The 20,230-nt window shown below is 42.7% G+C and overlaps 1 protein-coding gene across 1 annotated transcript in view; it reads right to left on the reverse strand.

The window, feature by feature from the left end:
• LOC139385538 (kinase suppressor of Ras 1-like) overlaps nt 1–17,790 on the reverse strand; it is a 97,206-nt gene extending 79,416 nt beyond the window's left edge. The window contains exon 1 of the mRNA XM_071130680.1: nt 17,606–17,790. Within this exon, the coding sequence (XP_070986781.1) occupies nt 17,606–17,740 (135 nt within the window). The 5' untranslated portion in view covers nt 17,741–17,790. The remainder of the gene's footprint in view (nt 1–17,605) is intronic.
• Nucleotides 17,791–20,230: the final 2,440 nt, after the last annotated feature.

Consider the following 20,230-nt stretch of genomic DNA (forward strand, 5'->3'; position numbering starts at 1 on the left):
TAACCCTCTGTCCAGCCACAAACATTACTTCTAGCACCTTTTGGAGCTGAATGTAATATGGCAGTTTTAAGTATTTTGTTTTTTCAAAGTTGGATTTTAACTGACCTCTTACCCAAAAAGCTGCAACTGTAAATATGTGTGTAATATGTGTAAGCTCCCATCCCAAACACTGCTGGTCCTGGTAGGTTTTAGGGAGCCTGGCCTAGTCAAATCAAATCAAATTGTATTTGTCACATGCACCGTGAAATGCTTACTTACAAGCCCTTAACCAGCAATGCAGACTTTTTTTAAGTAAGAAAATATTTGCTAAAAAATATAAATAATAATAAAATAAAGTAACAAAAAAAGTTACACGATAAAATACAAATAATTAGGCTATATAAAGGGGGTGCTGGTACCAAGTAAATGTGTGTGGAGGGGTACGGCTAAGTCGAGGTAATTCAGATCATATGTACATGTAGGTGGGGTAAAGTGACTATGCATAGATAATAAACAGCGAGTAGCAGCAGCTTAAAAAGGGAGTCTGGGTAGCCATTTGATGAACTGTTTAGCAGTCTAACGTCTTGGGGGCAGAAGATGTTAAGGAGTCTTTTGAACCTAGACTTGGCACTCAGGTACCGCTTGCCGTGTGCTCAGTGGAATAACATTAAAGTTTTATCAGCACTAGACCAGTCTGAGGGAGACTGTCTCTGAATGCCCTCCTGTCTCTCTCCCTATCAGAGAATGGCCGTAGTTGATTTGATGCACTTGACTGAGCGACTAGAGTAAACCAGGCGGTGTTGGTTTGCACCAGACAACGCCTGGCCTCGTTCCACTGTGGTGCTCGCCGTTATTCACTGTCTATCTTTCTCTCCATCTCCCAGCTCTGTTACATGGCATTGACACTCAGCAAGGGGTGGGGCACGCTGAGTGGGTCCATGGGGCAGACAGGCAGCACGTATCTGTGCCCATCTGTTTTACCACAGTGTATGTAACCAAATTGTGTGTATTGTGTGTGACAATGACCCAAGGGAAGGGCCTTTTCACTGATACAATAAAGGAGGTGGCCTTGGCTGCCAGTGCTCAACCTTTCAATGCTAGTAACTATGTACCAGACAAAGCCTGCGTGGGGGTGGGATGATAGTGGTTTAAGGTATAATTCTCAGCCACTATCACAGTTCATATCTTGAAGCTGTGCTTGTATTGCGGTTAGGAAAAGACCACAGTACCAACATTTTTTCCTTCTGTGGAAAAAACATTTGTGTGCGTCTTAGTGAAGGCAAAGGAAAATTATAGATGTGACAAAGAGTGCGAGCAAAAAGGTCAAGAAGAAAGGAGAAAGCGAACCAGATGGAGGGAAAGAAAGATGAAAGGGGGGGACAGATCGTTTGCAAAACCACATGGGAGTTTCCTGACACCACACGACCTATCATTTTGTATTTCTGTTTCTTCCACTGACTTCACCGTAGCTGCTGCTTAGGAAAATCGTCAAAATGATCAAACTAGCACTTCTATGATTTTACCAATGAAGTGGGAGAGAGACTCAAAAGTAAAAATCTCTGAAAAATGATCATCAATAGAGATAATATGGGCCATGTCCATCCCTGGTTTGCCAGATCTGATTACAGAGTAGAAGCTGACCACCGGAACATTAGTTAGTGTATGGAAATCAGATGACGGCTATTAGTTAGGTGTGGCCAGTCTGTAGATTTAACTTTAGACTGAAGGAGTCACAGGGCTCTGTAATAAGGTCACAGTAGCACTAGGGCTGTGCCACACCAAACTGGAAGTCTTCCGACTAGCTTGGAAAGACAGTACCATGCAGTACCGAAGAGCCCTCACTGCTGCTCGATCATCCTATTTTTCCAACTTAATTGAGGAAAATAAGAACAATCCGAAATTTATTTTTGATACTGTCGCAAAGCTAACTAAAAAGCAGCATTCCCCAAGTGAGGATGGCTTTCACTTCAGCAGTAATAAATTAATGAACTTCTTTGAGGAAAAGATCATGATCATTAGAAAGCAAATTACGGACTCCTCTTTAAATCTGCGTATTCCTTCAAAGCTCAGTTGTCCTGAGTCTACACAACTCTGCCAGGACCAAGGATCAAGAGAGACACAAGTGTTTTAGCACTATAGCCCTTGACACAATGATGAAAATAATCATGGCCTCTAAACCTTCAAGCTGCATACTGGACCCTTGCTCAGCAACACACTGCCTTCCTGAAGACAAACAATGTATACGAAATGCTTCAGTCTGGTTTTAGACCCCATCATAGCACTGAGACTGCACTTGTGAAGGTGGTAAATGACCTTTTAATGGCATCAGACCGAGGCTCTGCATCTGTCCTCGTGCTCCTAGACCTTAGTGCTGCTTTTGATTCCATCGATCACCACATTCTTTTGGAGAGATTGGAAACCCAAATTGGTCTACACGGACAAGTTCTGGCCTGGTTCAGATCATATCTGTCGGAAAGATATCAGTTTGTCTCTGTGAATGGTTTGTCCTCTGACAAATCAACTGTACATTTCGGTGTTCCTCAAGGTTCCGTTTTAGGACCACTATTGTTTTCACTATATATTTTACCTCTTGGGGATGTCATTCGAAAACATAATGTTAACTTTCACTGCTATGTGGATGACACACAGCTGTAAATTTCAATGAAACTGTCACGGCTGGCTGAAGGACTGGACCAAAGCGCAGCATGGTAAGTGTACATTTTCTCTTCATTCAAAAAATGACGCCGACAAAATGAAGAACAAAAACCAAACCGTGACGCTTTGGGCTATGTTCCCTGAACAAAGACAAAGTTAACTTCCCACAAAACAGGTGGGGGAAAGGGTCCCTAAGTATGGTTCTCAATCAGAGACAACAATAGACAGCTGACTGATTGAGAACCACACCCGGCCAAACACATATAAATAGAAAATCATAGAACATAGAACATAGACTGCCACCCAAATCACACCCTGACCAAACCAAAATAGAGACATAAACACTCTCTACGGTCAGGGCGTGACAGAAACATGGTGAAGCCCCAAAATTGCCCTCGCTAGAAGCCTGTGTTTCAGACATAAGGAAGTGGATGGCTGCAAACTTTCTACTTTTAAAATCGGACAAAACAGAGATGCTTGTTCTAGGTCCCAAGAAACAAAGAGATCTTCTGTTGAATCTGACAATTAATCTTGATGGTTGTACAGTTGTCTCAAATAAAACTGTGAAGGACCTCGGCGTTACTCTGGACCCTGATCTCTCTTTTGACGAACATATCAAGACTGTTTCAAGGACAGCTTTTTTCCATCTACGTAACATTGCAAAAATCTGAAACTTTCTGTCCAAAAATCCATGCCTTTGTTACTTCTAGGTTAGACTACTGCAATGCTCTACTTTCCGGCTACCCGGATAAAGCACTAAATAAACTTCAGTTAATACTAAATACGGCTGCTAGAATGACTAGAAACAAAACAATTGATCATATTACTCCAGTGCTAGCCTCCCTACACTGGCGTCCTGTTAAGGCAAGGGCTGATTTCAAGATGGGCTTGCTCCTACCTATCTTTCTGATTTGGTCCTGCCGTACGTACCTACACATACGCTGCGGTCACAAGATGCAAGCCTCCTAATTGTCCCTAGAATTTATAAGCAAACAGCTGGAGCCAGGGCTTTCTCCTATAGAGCTCCATTTTTATGGAATGGTCTGCCTACCCATGTGAGAGACGCAGACTCGGTCTTTAAGTCTTTACTGAAGACTCATCTCTTCAGTGGGTCATATGATTGAGTGTAGTCTGGCCCAGGAGTGTGAAGGTGAACGGAAAGGCTCTGGAGCAACGAACAGCCCTTGCTGTCTCTGCCTGGCCGGTTCCCCTCTCTCCACTGGGATTCTCTGCCTCTAACCCTATTACAGGGGCTGAGTCACTGGCTTACTGGTGCTCTTTCATGCCGTCCCTAGGAGGGGTGCGTCATTTGAGTGGGTTGAGTCACTGACGTAATCTTCCTGTCTGGGTTGGCGCCCGTCCTTGGGTTGTACCGTGGCAGAGATCTTTGTGGGCTACACTCAACCTTGTCTCAGGATGGTAAGTTGGTGGTTGAAGATATGTTTGGCCCTGTCCGGGGGTATCATTGGATGGGGCCACAGTGTCTCCTGACCCCTCCTGTCTCAGCCTCCAGTATTTATGCTGCAGTAGTTTGTGTCGGGGGGCTAGGGTCAGTTTGTTATATTTGAAGTACTTCTCCTGTCTTATCCGGTGTCCTGTATGAATTTAAGTATGCTCTCTCTAACTCTCTCTTTCTCTCGGGGACCTGAGCCCTAGGACCATGCCTCGGGACTACCTGGCATGATGACTCCTTGCTGTCCCCAGTCCACCTGGCCGTGCTGCTGCTCCAGTTTCAACTGTTCTGCCTGCGGCTTTTTGGAATCCTGACCTATTCACCGGACGTGCTACCTGTCCCAGACCTACTGTTTTCAACTCTCTAAAGACAGCAGGAGTGGTAGAGATACTCTTAATGATCGGCTATGAAAAGCCAACTGACATTTACTCCTGAGGTGCTGACTTGCTGCACCCTCGACAACTACTGTGATTATTATTATTTGACCATGCTGGTCATTTATGAACATTTGAACATCTTGGCCATGTTCTGTTATAATCTCCACCCGGCACAGCCAGAAGAGGACTGGCCACCCCTCATAGCCTGGTTCCTCTCTAGGTTTCTTCCTAGGTTTTGGCCTTTCTAGGGAGTTTTTCCTAGCCACCGTGCTTCTACACCTGCATTGCTTGCTGTTTGGGGTTTTAGACTGTGTTTCTGTACAGCACTTTGAGATATCAGCTGATGTACGAAGGGCTATATAAATACATTTGATTTGATTTGATTTGGCAGTCCTGACATTTTGTCAGCTGGTGATTGTCATGCTAATAACTGCCGGTCGCAGAGTAATTAACCGTTAATGAACATAAACATATTTAGCATTGCTTGGCTTCCACGCATAGCCTAGAAGCCACCGATGAGGACCTTCAGAACATCTACATTTAAAAAAGTCTAATTAAGTGTAATAAATCCATTTAACTTAGCCTACTCCATCACAATAAACCCATTATTTATTTTAGGAATGTCTAAATAAACATTACGTGAATAAAATGTAGCCTAATTCAGAAGAACAGAACAGCATATTCTGAGTCGTCCTTATGTTAGGACCTGATCTGGATATTCCATATGGCTGTGAGCTACACTAATTCATTTACCAGACAAGATTTGCTTATAATTCCGGTGGCATTATTTGATATTATTTTATAGTAAGAAGAAAACCATTGAATATAGCTGAATAAAATAGAAAGGATATTTTCTCCAAGTGATTTCCGAGTGAGTGCGCACATGCGGCTATTTTGTGTTGAGAGGTTAACAAGGAAACAGGCCCTCCTACACTGAACAAAAATATCAAAGCAACATCCAACAATTTCAAAGATTTTATATAAGTTCATATAAGGTAATCAGTCAAATTAAATAAATTATTTAGGCTCTAATCTATGGATTTCACATGACTGGGAATACAGATATGCATCTGTTGGTCACAGATACATTTTTTTTGTTAAGTAGGGGAATGGATCAGAAAGCCAGTCAGCATCTGGTGTGACCATCATTTGCCTCATGCAGCACTACACATCTACTTCGCATAGAGTTGATCAGGCTGTTGATTGTGGCATATGGAATGTTGTCCCACTCCTCTTCAATGGCTGTGCATAGTTGCTGGATGTTGGTGGGAACTGGAACAAGCTGTCGTACATGTCTATCTAGAGCATCCCAAACAGGCTAAATGGGTGACATGTTTGGTGAGTATGCAGGCCATGGAAGAACTGGGACATTTTCAGCTTCCAGGAATTGTGTACAGATCCTTGCGACATGGGGATTTATCCGTGAAGAGCACCCTTCTCCAGTGGCTACCGAAGGTGTGCATTTACGACGCCGAAATGCCATCAGGTCAAGACCCTGCTCAGGATGACGAGCATGCAGATGATTTGCAAACTGAAGAATTTTACATTTGAGATTCTTCAAAGTAGCCACCCTTTGACTTGATGACAGCTTTACACAGTATTGGCATTCTCTCAACCAGGTTCATGAGATAGTCACCTGGAATGCATTTCACTGCCGGGCACAGTGCACGTTAACCAGGTCGCCAAGTGCACGTTGTTTCCTCCGACACATTGGTGCGGCTGGCTTCCGGGTTGGATGCGCGCTGTGTTAAGAAGCAGTGCGGCTTGGTTGGGTTGTGTATCGGAGGACGCATGGCTTTCGACCTTCGTCTCTCCCGAGCCCATACGGGAGTTGTAGCGATGAGACAAGATAGTAACCAATAACAATTGGATACCACGAAATTGGGGAGAAAGGGGGGTTAAAAAAAAAAGGAAAAAAAAGAAAATAAAGTTAGTTTGTGGAATTTCTTTCCTTATTAATTAATGCATTTGAGCCAATCAGTTGTTTTGAGACAAGGTAGGGCTGGTATACAGAAGACAGCCCTATTTGGTAAAAGACCAAACCCATGTTATGGCAATAACAGCTCAAATAAGCAAAGAGAAACGACAGTCCATAATTACTTTAAGACATGAAGGTCAGTCAATACGGAAAGGTTCAAGAACTTTAAAAGTTTCTTCGAGTGCAGTCGCAATAACCATCAAACGCTATGATGAAACCCAGAGTTACCTCTGCTGCAGAGGGTAAGAGAGTTAACTGCACTTCTGATTGCAGCCCAAATAAATGCTTCACAGACACATCTAAACATCAACTGTTCAGAGGAGACTGCGTCAATCAGGCCTTCATGGTTGAATTGCTGCAAAGAAACCACTACTAACAGACACCAATAAGAAGAAGAGTGTCACGCCCTGACCATAGAGAGCTGTTTATTCTCTGTTGGTTGGGGTGTGATAGTGACACGGGTGGGTCATCTAGGTGATTAATGGTTTATGTTGGCCTGGTATGGTTCCCAATCAGAGACAGCTGTTTATCGTTGTCTATGATTGGGGATCATATTTAAGCAGCCATTTCCTCATTGTTCTTTGTGGGATCTTGTCTACAGTTAGTTGCCTGTATGCACACCAGTAGCTTCACGTTTTGTTTGTGCTTGTTTGTTTTGTTTGGTGAGTTTCTATTCATTAAAATATGTGGAACTCTACGCATGCTGCGCCTTGGTCCAATCATTATAGTGGACGTGACAAAGAGACTTGCTTGGGTCAAGAAACCAGAACTATGGACATTAGACAGGTGGAAATCTGTCCTTTGGTCCGATGAGTCCAAATTAGAGATTTTTGGTTCCAACCGCAGTGTCTTTGTGAGATGCAGAGTAGGTGAACGGATGACCCAAACTCAACCCAATTGAGATGGTTTGGGATGAGTTGGACAGCAGAGTGAAGGAAAAGCAGCCAACAAGTGCTCAGCATATGTAGGAACTCCTTCAAGACTATTGAAAAAGCATTCCTCATGAAGCTGGTTGGGAGAATACCAACAGTGTGTAAAGCTGTCATCAAGGCAAAGGGTGGCTACTTTGAAGAATCTCAAATATAAAATATATTTTGATTTGTATAACACTTTTTTGGTTACCACGTTTGGAGTTATTTGTCCACTTTAGTTGTGATACAAACCTTGTCAAAACCGAGGTCTATGGGCTAGGCTACATGAGGTGTGATACAAACCTTATTAAAACATATAGGCCATGGGCTAGGCTACATGAGGTGTGATACAAACCTTATTAAAACATATAGGCCATGGGCTAGGCTACATGAGGTGTGATACAAACATTAAAACATATAGGCCTATGGGCTAGGCTACATGAGGTGTGATACAAACCTTATTAAAACATATAGGACTATGGGCTAGGCTACATGAGGTGTGATACAAACCTTATTAAAACATATAGGACTATGGGCTAGGCTACATGAGGTGTGATACTAACCTTATTAAAACATATAGGCCTATGGGCTAGGCTACATGAGGTGTGATACTAACCTTATTAAAACATATAGGCCTATGGGCTAGTGTTACGGATACAGGTATCCTGTGTTTGTATCCTGTGTGTGTGTGTGTTTCTTTTCTCTCCTTCTCCCCTCACAGGTGAAAATCATCACTCCCCAATCAGTCAACAATCAACCCCATCAATCAGAAGACACACCTCCTCCTGTTTCCTACCCTTTCACAGTTCCTTCCCCATGGTTTAAAAACCCCATCATTTGTTTGCTTTAGAGCTCAATCTCTTTGTAAATGCCATGTTGGTAGATCTCTGTTCTTCATAGATTTCAGTAGCTCAATCGCTTTGTAAATGCCATGTATGTAGATCTCTGTTCTTCATAGATTTCAGTAGCTCAATCGCTTTGTAAATGCCATGTATGTAGATCTCTGTTCTTCATAGATTTCAGTAGCTCAATCTCTTTGTAAATGCCATGTATGTAGATCTCTCTGCTTCACTCTCTTTTTGTGGCTTAAACCTCTCCTTTTGTTTGAGCACCTCCAAATCACTTTGTCATCTCCTCTGAGTATTGTTTTGGTTATGGTGTTTGTTTGATGCTGGTGGGAAAAGGGGGAAACCAAGACAAGTCGCCCATGGGCATACACTACCCGTAGGTAAACTTTGTTAAACACACTAGTTAGAACTGGGCGGACCACCCACTGTATTTTTGGTTAGTTAGTTAGCTGTTGTTAAAGTAGGCTAGTCTAGCTTAGGGGTGTTTTTGCATATTTATTGTTTCTTTCCTTGGGTCCAGCTCAGCCCCTTTTCCTGCTCCCCCCCATTACCGTGTGTTTATCAAATAAACCCTGAGTTTGACGGTAGATTTCAGTTGTCCTGGTTATTACGTTCACACTTTTACTTTGTCACAATTATAATTTGCATGAGTTATGTTACGCGTCTCATTACCATCCCCCCTAGACTGTCGGGCCAAAAGGGATTCGTAACAGCTAGGCTACATGAGGTGTGATACTAACCTTATTAAAACATATAGGCCTATGGGCTAGGCTACATGAGGTGTGATACTAACCTTATTAAAACATATAGGACTATGGGCTAGGCTACATTATGCATGCCACTATGATTTGAAAAAGTCACAAAAAGGCATGCGCTGTTTATTGCCTTAGACTGCACACGCTGAGCTTCATTCACAAGTGATAATATAGTCAGTCACCCATCAGACTATTCTCAATGTAATCTTGTCTTTACATATACTAAATAATATGTGTGAAATTAGTTTTGATTTAGAATGGGCCATTATCATACACTTGTCGGAACAGGGGCAGGGGAAAAAAAATACATGACATGTGTAGGACACTTTTCCCGCCAGCCAGGCTACTCTAGTTGTAAAGTGAAGCAATGTGCATATTAATATTAGAAAAGTTGAGGAATAAATATAGTTAGCCTACTTCACTGCAGCTAATATGGGGAAGTTGAAAAACAGTCAGAAACACAACACCACTTCTGCAATTACATAAGAAACATGTTTCAGTCAGCACCAAACATCTCTCCATTTCTTCATCATCTGGTGTCCAGCAACGCACCTGTCCTGTCCTGACAGACATCTGCATCTTGTGGTCAGAGTCCTTTATCCATCTCTTTAAGGCAATGACAGTGTAGGACAGTGCTACTCATGTGCAATGTCCATTGTAAACACAATACAGGCTGTTTACAACAGTGGCGGTTCAAGCCCCCCCCCCCCCCCCCCCGAAAAAGCACCATTGTGCCATTTTTATTCAGACATTTGGAACAACACAAATAAATAATCATAACATTTACACTACCGTTCAAAAGTTTGGGGACACTTAGACATGTCCTTGTTTTTGAAAGAAAAGCTTTTTTTCCCACTAAAATAACATCAAGTTGATCATAAATACAGTGTAGACATTGTTCATGTTGTAAATGACAATTGTAGCTGGAAACTGCAGATTTTTAATGGAATATCTACAGTTGAAGTTGGAAGTTTACATACACATAGGTTGGAGTCATTAAAACTCGTTTTTCAACCACTGCACAAATTTCTTGCCTCTTTGCTTGACATCATGGGAAAATCAAAAGAAATCAGCCAAGACCTCAGAATAAAAAATGTAGACCTCCACGAGTCTGGTTCATCCTTGGGAGAAATTTCCAAACGCCTGAAGGTACCACGTTCATCTGTACAAACAATAATACGCAAGTATAAACACCATGGGACCACGCAGCCATCATTCCGCTGTCTCCTAGAGATGAACGTACTTTGGTGAGAAAAGTGGAAATCAATCGCAGAACAACATACAGTGTGAAGATTCTGGATGAAACAGGTAAACAGTAACAGTAAACGAGTCCTATATCGACATAACCTGAAAGGCTGCTCTGCAAGGAAGAATCCACTGCTCCAAAACCGCCATAAAAAAATCCAGACTACGGTTTGCACATGGGGCCAAAGTTCGTACTTTTTGGAGAAATGCCCTCTGGTCTGATGAAACAAAAATAGAACTGTTTTGCCTTATGTTTGGAAGAAAAAGGGGGAGGCTTGCAAGCCGAAGAACACCATCCCAACCGTGAAGCATGGGGGTGGCAGCATCATGTTGTGGGGGTGCTTTGCTGCAGGAGGGACGAGTGCACTTCACAAAATAGATGGCATCATGAGGTAGGAGAATTATGTGGATATATTGAAGCAACATCTCAAGACATCAGGAAGTTAAAGCTTGGTCGCAAATGGGTCTTCCAAATGGACAATGACCCCAAGTATACTTCCAAAGTTGGGGCAAAATGGCTTAAGGACAACAAAGTCAAGGTATTGGAGTGGCCATCACAAAGCCCTGACCTCAATCCCATAGACAATTTGTGGGCAGAACTGAAAAAGCATGTGCGAGCAAGGAGGCCTAAAAATCTGACTCAGTTACACCAGCTCTGTCAGGAGGAATGGGACAAAATTCACCCAACTCATTGTGGGAAGCTTGTGGAAGGCTACCCAAAGCGTTTGACCCAAGTTAAACAATTTAAAGGCAATGCTACCAAATACTAATTGAGTGTATGTAAACTTCCGACCCACTGGGAATGTGATGAAAGAAATAAAAGCTGAAATAAATCATTCTCTCTACTATTATTTTGACATTTCACATTCTTAAAATAAAGTGGTGATCCTAACTGACCTAAGACTCTGATTAAATGTCAAGGATTGTGAAAAACTGAGTTTAAATGTATTTGGCTTAGGTGTATGTAAACTTCTGACTTCAACTGTGCATAGGTGTACAGAGGCCCATTGTCACCAACCATCACTCCTGTGTTCCAATGGCATGTTGCGTTAGCTAATCCAAGTTTATAATTTTAAAATTCTAATTAATCATTAGAAAACCCTTTTGCAATTATGTTAACACAGCTGAAAACTGGTGTCCTCATTAAAGAAGCAATAAAACTGTCCTTCTTCAGACTAGCTGAGAATCTAGAGCATCAGCATTTGTGCGTTCGATAACGGGCTCAAAATGGCCAGAAACGAAGACCTTTCTTCTGAAACTCGTCAGTCTATTCTTGTTCTGAGAAATGAAGGCTACTCAATGCGAGAAATTGACAAGAAACTGAAGATATTGTACAACGCTGTGTACTATTCCCTTCACAGAACAGAGTAAACTGGCTCTAACCAGAATAGAAAGAGGAGTGAGAGGCCCCGGTGCACAACTTATCAAGAGGACAAGTACATTAGTGTCTAGTTTGAGAAACAGACGCCTCACAAGTCCTCAACCGGCAGCTTCATTAAATAGTACCCGCAAAACACCAGTCTCAACGTCAACAGTGAAGAGGCGACTGTCACGTTCTGACCCTAGTTCTTGTGTTATTTCTTTGTTTTAGTTGTTTTGTGTTTTTGAAGTGTTCAGTTTTCCATTAAAAAGATGAACACTAACCACGCTGCGCTTTGGTCCACTCCTTCTTCCACCCAAGACACCCAAGACAGCCGTAACAGTGACTCTAGTTACAGAGTTTCTCTGTCCAGTGTCTGTGTTCTTTTGACCATCTTAATATTTTCTTTTTATTGGCCAGTCTGAGATATGGCTTTTTCTTTGCAACTCTTCAAAAACAAGGACATTTCTAAGTGACCCCAAAATTTTGAACGACAGTGTAAAAATATATAAATATACAAATATATACAAAAATAAGACTCATAAATATCAAAAAGAAGTAACAAAGAGAAATATAAACACATTTGTGTTGATTTGGCACCCAGCATCAATATAATACCCATCCCCCAACACTGTCAACCAAGAGTCAAGACTAAACCGATTCACCTTGGTGGTGTGCAGACTGGTTTTATACTATTCTTAACCATTTAGCACAAACCAGACAAAAATGAAACAATATGTCTGTTTAACTATGTATTCACAGTATTATGAATGAATTGTGGTTTATTTGGCAGCATTTCGTAGTGTGACTGATTTTACTAATTGCATTAGTACTGAACAAAGTTAGAGGTGCGCTATTTGATAGATTCCCCCTCTCCCCCTACCCCGGGCTTCCAGTGGGGAGACCTGAGGTCAACCTATCCCCGCCCCCTCCCCATCTCGTACTTCTGAGTGGGAGACCTTCCCAGGCCTGACTAGCTCACAAACTAGAATCAGGGCGCCCACTCCAACAAGGTAAATTGACCCACAGTCCCACATGGTGACATGATATCATTGACATGACGTGCAAATGAGCGATAGAAAACCAATCACGCAAATGTCACCATACCAAATTTTTTGGTGCGGGCACCTCGTGCCGCCCCTGGCAAGATGCCGCCCTGGGCGGCTGTCCATGTCGCCTATACCTAAATCCGCCACTGGTTCACATGGACAGACCTGAGAAACCCAACTCCCCATACAGCCACTTAGCTCAGGCCTGACTACCCTATACAGACAAATCAAATTATATTTGTCAAATGTACAGGTGTTGTTGACCTTACAGTCAAATGCTTACTTACAAGCCCTTAACCAACAGGTGTTGTTGACCTTACAGTGAAATGCTTACTTACAAGCCCTTAACCAACAGGTGTTGTTGACCTTACAGTCAAATGCTTACTTACAAGCCCTTAACCAACAGGTGTTGTTGACCTTACAGTCAAATGCTTACTTACAAGCCCTTAACCAACAGGTGTTGGCCTTACAGTCAAATGCTTACTTACAAGCCCTTAACCAACAGGTGTTGTTGACCTTACAGTCAAATGCTTACTTACAAGCCCTTAACCAACAGGTGTTGACCTTACAGTCAAATGCTTACTTACAAGCCCTTAACCAACAGGTGTTGTTGACCTTACAGTCAAATGCTTACCTACAAGCCCTTAACCAACAGGTGTTGTTGACCTTACAGTCAAATGGTTACTTACAAGCCCTTAACCAACTTTCAGTTTTAAGAAAAATAAGTGTTAAGTAAAAATAGATAAGTAAAAATGTTTATAAAATGTTTATAAAAATAAAAAATAATTGAAGAGCAGCAGTAAATTTACAGTAGTGAGACTATATACAGGAGGTACCGGTACAAAGTCAATGTGGAGGCTATATACAGGGGGTACCGGCACAGAGTCAATGTGGAGGCTATATACAGGGGGTACCGGTACAGAGTCAATGTGGAGACTATATACAGGAGGTACCGGTACAGAGTCAATGCGGAGACTATATACAGGGGGTACCGGCACAGAGTCAATGTGGAGGCTATATACAGGGGGTACCGGTACAGAGTCAATGTGGAGACTATATACAGGAGGTACCGGTACAGAGTCAATGTGGAGGCTATATACAGGAGGTACCGGTACAGAGTCAATGTGGAGACTATATACAGGAGGTACCGGCACAGAGTCAATGTGGAGGCTATATACAGGAGGTACCGGTACAGAGTCAATGTGGAGGCTATATACAGGGGGTACCGGTACAGAGTCAATGTGGAGACTATATACAGGGGGTACCGGCACAGAGTCAATGTGGAGGCTATATACAGGAGGTACCGGTACAGAGTCAATGTGGAGGCTATATACAGGAGGTACCGGTACAGAGTCAATGTGGAGGCTATATACAGGGGGTACCGGTACAATGTGGAGACTATATACAGGAGGTACCGGTACAGAGTCAATGTGGAGACTATATACAGGAGGTACCGGTACAGAGTCAATGTGGAGACTATATACAGGAGGTACCGGTACAGAGTCAATGTGGAGACTATATACAGGAGGTACCGGTACAGAGTCAATGCGGAGACTATATACAGGAGGTACCGTTACAGAGTCAATGTGGAGACTATATACAGGAGGTACCGGTACAGAGTCAATGCGGAGACTATATACAGGAGGTACCGGTACAGAGTCAATGTGGAGGCTATATACAGGAGGTACCGGTACAGAGTCAATGTGGAGACTATATACAGGGGGTACCGGTACAGAGTCAATGTGGAGACTATATACAGGAGGTACCGGTACAGAGTCAATGTGGAGACTATATACAGGAGGTACCGGTACAGAGTCAATGTGGAGACTATATACAGGAGGTACTGGTACAGAGTTAATGTGGAGACTATATACAGGAGGTACCGGTACAAAGTCAATGTGTGAGGGCACCGGTTAGTCGAGGTAATTGAGGTAATATGTACATGTCGGTAGAGTTAAAGTGACTATAATAACTAGATAATAACCAGAGAGTAGCAGCAGCGTCAAAGAGGGGGTGGGGCGGAAGGGACAATGCAAATAGTCTGGGTAGCCATTTGATTAGCTCTTCAGAAGTCTTATGGCTTGCTGGTAGAGGACAGGCCTATTGTGGGTTAGAGATAAAAAGAGATGGGGGTAGAGAGAGAGAGAGAGAGAGGAGGGGGAGAAAAAGAGAGAAAGGGAATGAAAAAGAAAGAGAGAGGGGGAGAAGAGAGAGAGGAGGGAGAGAGAGGAGAGAGACACAGAGGAAGAGAAAGGCCTGGCAGTGGCTTAGTCTGCCTCTTTTGTTCTAACCATGTTGTTGACTGCTGGTTCCCTGGTTCCCCCAGTCCAGTCTTAAAGACAACCCCTCACTGTTTATCTGTAATAAGAAACGGCCATGTTGGATATCTTCTCCTTTATCTTCTCCGCCCTTCTTTCCCCTTTTCTTCCCTTCCTTCCTCCCCTCCCACTGCGCTTCATTTGATTTTGTTGTTCAACAGCCCACACTGAGAATGTGTGGGAGGGAGAGAAGTCCACAATTAGATGTTTCTACAGTCACTAGTACACAACAAGCACTCTGATCTGCACTCCCTGAACCAGCTCTCCTTGGGAAGATGGCAATGATAGCGATGAGAAACCCAGAACATATGGTCTTATCCAGTGCTTCGAAGTCAACAATCCCATGGGAGATTGGTACTGTACCTGATATGACCAGTACAGAATAGGTGATGTGATGATAATGACAGTTGGCATCTCCATGTATGTATGATCCTAAAGGGCTTTACATTATAAGGAGGTCGCTCCGTTTGTAATACCCAGCTGAATAACAATGTGATTGGATCATGGTGGAAGTGGCAACTCAATATTGTTTTAGTGAAGAGTAGAGCTGTGCATTGTGGGTTGCCTGGGGGACATACTGACTTGAGGGAGAAGTGAAACTGACAGTATTCATTGGGGGGGACAGATGTGTCAAAATATCACACAGACTTTGTCTGATGACAGCCAGCCTTCATTGTACCTTTAATCAATGTGTTTCTGTCTTACTGTTTTATAAGAAGTTCATAAACTGTTAATTATTAGTTTAAAATCTGTAATAAACAGTTTTAACACATAGGTGTTGACTTAGGCTACGTAACTGTTATTGATTATGGGCATGGAAGGAACAGGGAAGATTAACCTAAATACAATATACAGTTAAAGTCGGAAGTTTACATACACTTAGGGTGAAGTCATTAAAACACATTTTTCAACCACTCTACAAATTTCTTGTAAACAAACTATAGTTTTGGCAAGCCGGTTAGGACATCTACTTTGTGCATGACACAAGTAATTTTTCCAACAATTGTTTACTGACAGATTATTTCACTTATAATTCACTGTATCACAATTCCAGTGGGTCAGAAGTTTACATACACTAAGTTGACTGTGCCTTTAAACAGCTTGGAAAATACCAGAAAATAATGTCATGGCTTTAGAAGCTTCTGATAGGCTAATTGACATAATTTGAGTCAATTGGAGGTGTACCTGTGGATTTCAAGACCTACTTTCAAACTCAGTGCCTCTTTGCTTGACATCATTGGAAAATCAAAAGAAAACCTCCACAAGTCTGGTTCATCATTGGGAGCAATTTCCAAATGCCTGAACGTACCACGTTCATCTGTACAAACAGAGATGAATGTACTTTGGTGCGAAGAGTGCAAATCAAACCCAGAACAACAGCAAAATACAGTGTGAAGATTCTGGATGAAACAGGTACAAAAGTATCTATATCCACAGTAAACGAGTCCTATATCGACATAACCTGAAAGGCCGCTCAGCAAGGAAGAATCCACTGCTCCAAAACCACCATTAAAAAAAGCCAGACTACGGTTTGCAACTGCACATGGGGACAAAGTTCGTACTTTTTGGAGAAATGTCCTCTGGTCTGATGAAACAAAAATAGAACTGTTTGGCCATAAGGACCATCGTTATGTTTGGAGGAAAAAGGGGGAGGCTTGCAAGCCAAAGAACACCATCCCAACCATGAAGCACAAGGGTGGCAGCATCATGTTGTGGGGGTGCTTTGCTGCAGGAGGAACTGGTGCACTTCACAAATTAGATGGCATCATGAGGAGGAAAATGATGTGGATATATGGAAGCAACATCTCAAGACATCAGTCAGGAAGTTAAAGCTTGGTTGCAAATGGGTCTTCCAAATGGACAATGACCCCAAGCATACTTCCAAAGTTGGGGCAAAATGGCTTAAGGACATCAAAGTCAAGGTATTGGAGTGGCCATCACAAAGCCCTGACCTCAATCCCATAGACAATTTGTGGGCAGAACTGAAGAGGCGTGTGCAAGCAAGGAGGCCTAAAAACCTGACTCAGTTACACCAGCTCTGTCAGGAGGAATGGGCCAAAAATCACCCAATTTTTTTGTGGGAAGCTTGTGGAAGGCTACCCAAAGCGTTTGACCCAAGTTAAACAATTTAAAGTCAATGCTACCAAATGCTAATAGAGTGTATGTAAACTTCTGACCCACTGGGAATGTGATGAAAGAAATAAAGCTGAAAGAAATCATTCTCTCTACTATTATTCTGACATTTCACATTCTTAAAATCAAGAGGTGATCCTAACTGACCTAAGACAGGGAATTTTTACTCTGATTAAATGTCAGGAATTGTGAAAAACTGAGTTTAAATGTATTTGGTTAAGGTGTATGTAAACTTCCGACTTCAACTGTACCTACTATAGGAATACAGCACATCAAAGACTGTTCATCTTTGGGCCAGAGCGATATACACGATATCACTGTATCATTTGTATTTATTTTAAGAATGTGGTGTGCTTGCAATGTCTATTATTTTCTATATAAAAACCAATCTAGTAGCCTATTTCATGGGCACAACACACATCAAACAATGTCATGTTCCACTGTCTCTCTCGCTCACACAAACACACACACACACACCAATAAGCTGAAGTTTATTACGATAACTGTCGAAGTGTATGTTATGGCTATGCTGACCATACTGTACCTCCAAAGTGCGTATTTCTGTCTGAGTGAGGTCGCTCAATGCAGCGCATTTGGTTCGGAGTCCTTGTAAACTAGAGATGGAGATCTCGATCATATTCTGGATGAGTTCGCACTGGCAGAGTGCGTCCTTGTCCATCGCTGCGCCACTGTCCCGGTGCGATAGTTAATTACTTTAAACCATCCTTCCACCTTTGACTGGCACACTATCCATTCCTCGTCATTGGCAGGTTGGGTTGAGTTTGGACAGTTAAAAAGTAGACACGCTACAGGAACGCATACAAACAAATAATCTGCACTTAGTAATAGACTCCCAAGAGCTGCAAACAAAACGAATAGAACAGTTCATTTAAAACCTTTAAAGTCTTAGTTGTCTGTCACTTCACTTAGCACACCGTGGGTTCCGTGTATTCTCAAGAGCTACGTAGTTGACTTATGCATGGTGTTTGACAGAGTGGCCGCGTCGTCTTTTAACCTCTTTCACACTGCGCAGAAGATCATATCTCACAACTCCTGGAGAACTGTTTATCCTATCAGGATATATAATAACATATAGAAATCTTCACAAGAAGATGGCAATATCATACAAGTACAATTAAATGCCTTTCTTGCAAGCTCTAAAACCAGCAATGCGTAGTAGTTTATAGTAGTTTATATAAACAGCTCGGTGCATTCAGCATGTCAATACTTCTTACAAAAACAAGTAGTGATGAAGTCAATCTCTCCTCCACTTTGAGCCATGAGAGATTGTTATGCATATTATTAATGTTGGCTCTGTGTGTACATTTAAGCGCCAGCCGTGCTGCAATTTCTGAGCCAACTGTAATGTGCAGGGATACTGGGCAACTAGGGATCGGGATATATGATAAACAGAGTAGCAGCAGCATATATGAAGATTGAATGTGAGTGTGTGTAGAGTCAGTATAAATGTGTATGACTGTAATGTGTGTGAGCAAATTAAGTGTGTGTGTGTGTGTGTGTGTAGAGTCCTGTGAGTGTGCATAGAGAGTGCAAAAATACAAATAAAATACTTTATTTAACTTGGCAAGTCAGTTAAGAACAAATTCTTATTTTACAATTACAGCCCCGGCCAAACCTCCCCTAACCCGGACGACACTGGGCCAATTGTGCGCCGCCCCATGGGACTCCCGATCAAGGCAGGTTGTGCCTCTAGCACTGAGATGCAGTGCCACTCAGGAGCCTTTATTGCCCCTAGTAGTGAAGGAGACGTGTTGATGGAAGTTGGGCATCACAACGAAGAAAGCAGCCTCAAGTTTTCCTGCTTGTTTATAGCCTTGTACAGTTTGTTAACTGCCAGCATGTTATTTTTTTGTCCTGAGACAACAATAGCTGAAAACTCACTCAGGAGGTAGAAGGGTCGGCCTTTGACCATCAGGTATTCCAAGAAGGGTCAACAATGGGTCAAGACTTCCACTGCACTCTAGTCGGCACACCATTTGTTGTTGATGAAGAGGCAAACCCCTCCCACTGTCAATATCCCTGACTTCCCTGTCCTGTCCACTCGGGAATGGAGAATCCATCGAGTTGGACAGCCATGGGGGGTATCTCAGAAAAGCAGAGAATATTGCAGTTATGAGAATCCCATTGGTAGCAAATCTGTGATCGGAGGTCATCCACCTTATTATCAAGTGATTATATTGGCCAACATTGTTCACCCATCTTGGTCAGAAGAATGGAGGGTAGAGGTGGCCAGTTTTCCCTTCACCTTAATCTCGCCAGGACTCCCACTTTTGCCTCTGTAACACCGGCGTTTCCTCTTGGATACATCAAAGATTGGGTCAGAATTACAGAAAGAGCCCAGGGCTGATGAGTCAAAGTCAGAGCTGAGGTAAGTAACTGCCGATCTGAAATTCAACATTTCTTGTCGGCTATAAGAAATGATAGCGGATAGTACACCAAAATAATTACAAAATAGCAAAGTTGGGTCGGAGTTCACAAAACGGCAGCCATCCAGTACGGTGCCATCTTTTCAACAGTCAACATCAGTGGAGGCTGGTGAGAGGAGCTATAGGAGGATGGGCTCATTTTCATGGCAGGAATAGACGTTTGACTCCATTCCATTTATTCCATTACAGCCATTACAATGAGTCTGTCCTCCTATAGCTCCTCCCACCAGCCTCCACCAGTTAACAACTTCGGAAGTACAGACCACCAGAAATAGGTTGAGCGCCCTCTAGTGGCGAAAATAAGCACTGCCAAAAATGCACAGTCAAAAAGGAAAATAAATAATGTCATCTCTACTCCCGCGCTCAATGTTGCCAGTCTACTAACCACCGGCCCTGGCAACCATCATTACACACACCTGGCAGCCATCATTAAGCACACATGCGCTCCATCATGAGGCACAGCTGGACTCCATCACTGAATGAATACAAAAACAGGAATAGCATCTAAACATGAAAAAAGGAAACAATACAGCCTAATGGGTGATACAACGGAGTGCTAGATAAAGGTGAAGTAAACTCAATGACTGCACCTGCTTCCTGACTCCCTGCGTCTCCATTACAGAATACTACCTCACAGAATGGAAGCAGCAGCCAAATGAGACATCTCCCAGATGGTCGGCAAACAGGGGGAACCACTTTGCCAACACCACGACCAGCTGGCG

This window comes from Oncorhynchus clarkii, chromosome 27 (assembly GCF_045791955.1).
Source record: "Oncorhynchus clarkii lewisi isolate Uvic-CL-2024 chromosome 27, UVic_Ocla_1.0, whole genome shotgun sequence".
NCBI classification, from domain to species: Eukaryota; Metazoa; Chordata; class Actinopteri; order Salmoniformes; family Salmonidae; genus Oncorhynchus; species Oncorhynchus clarkii.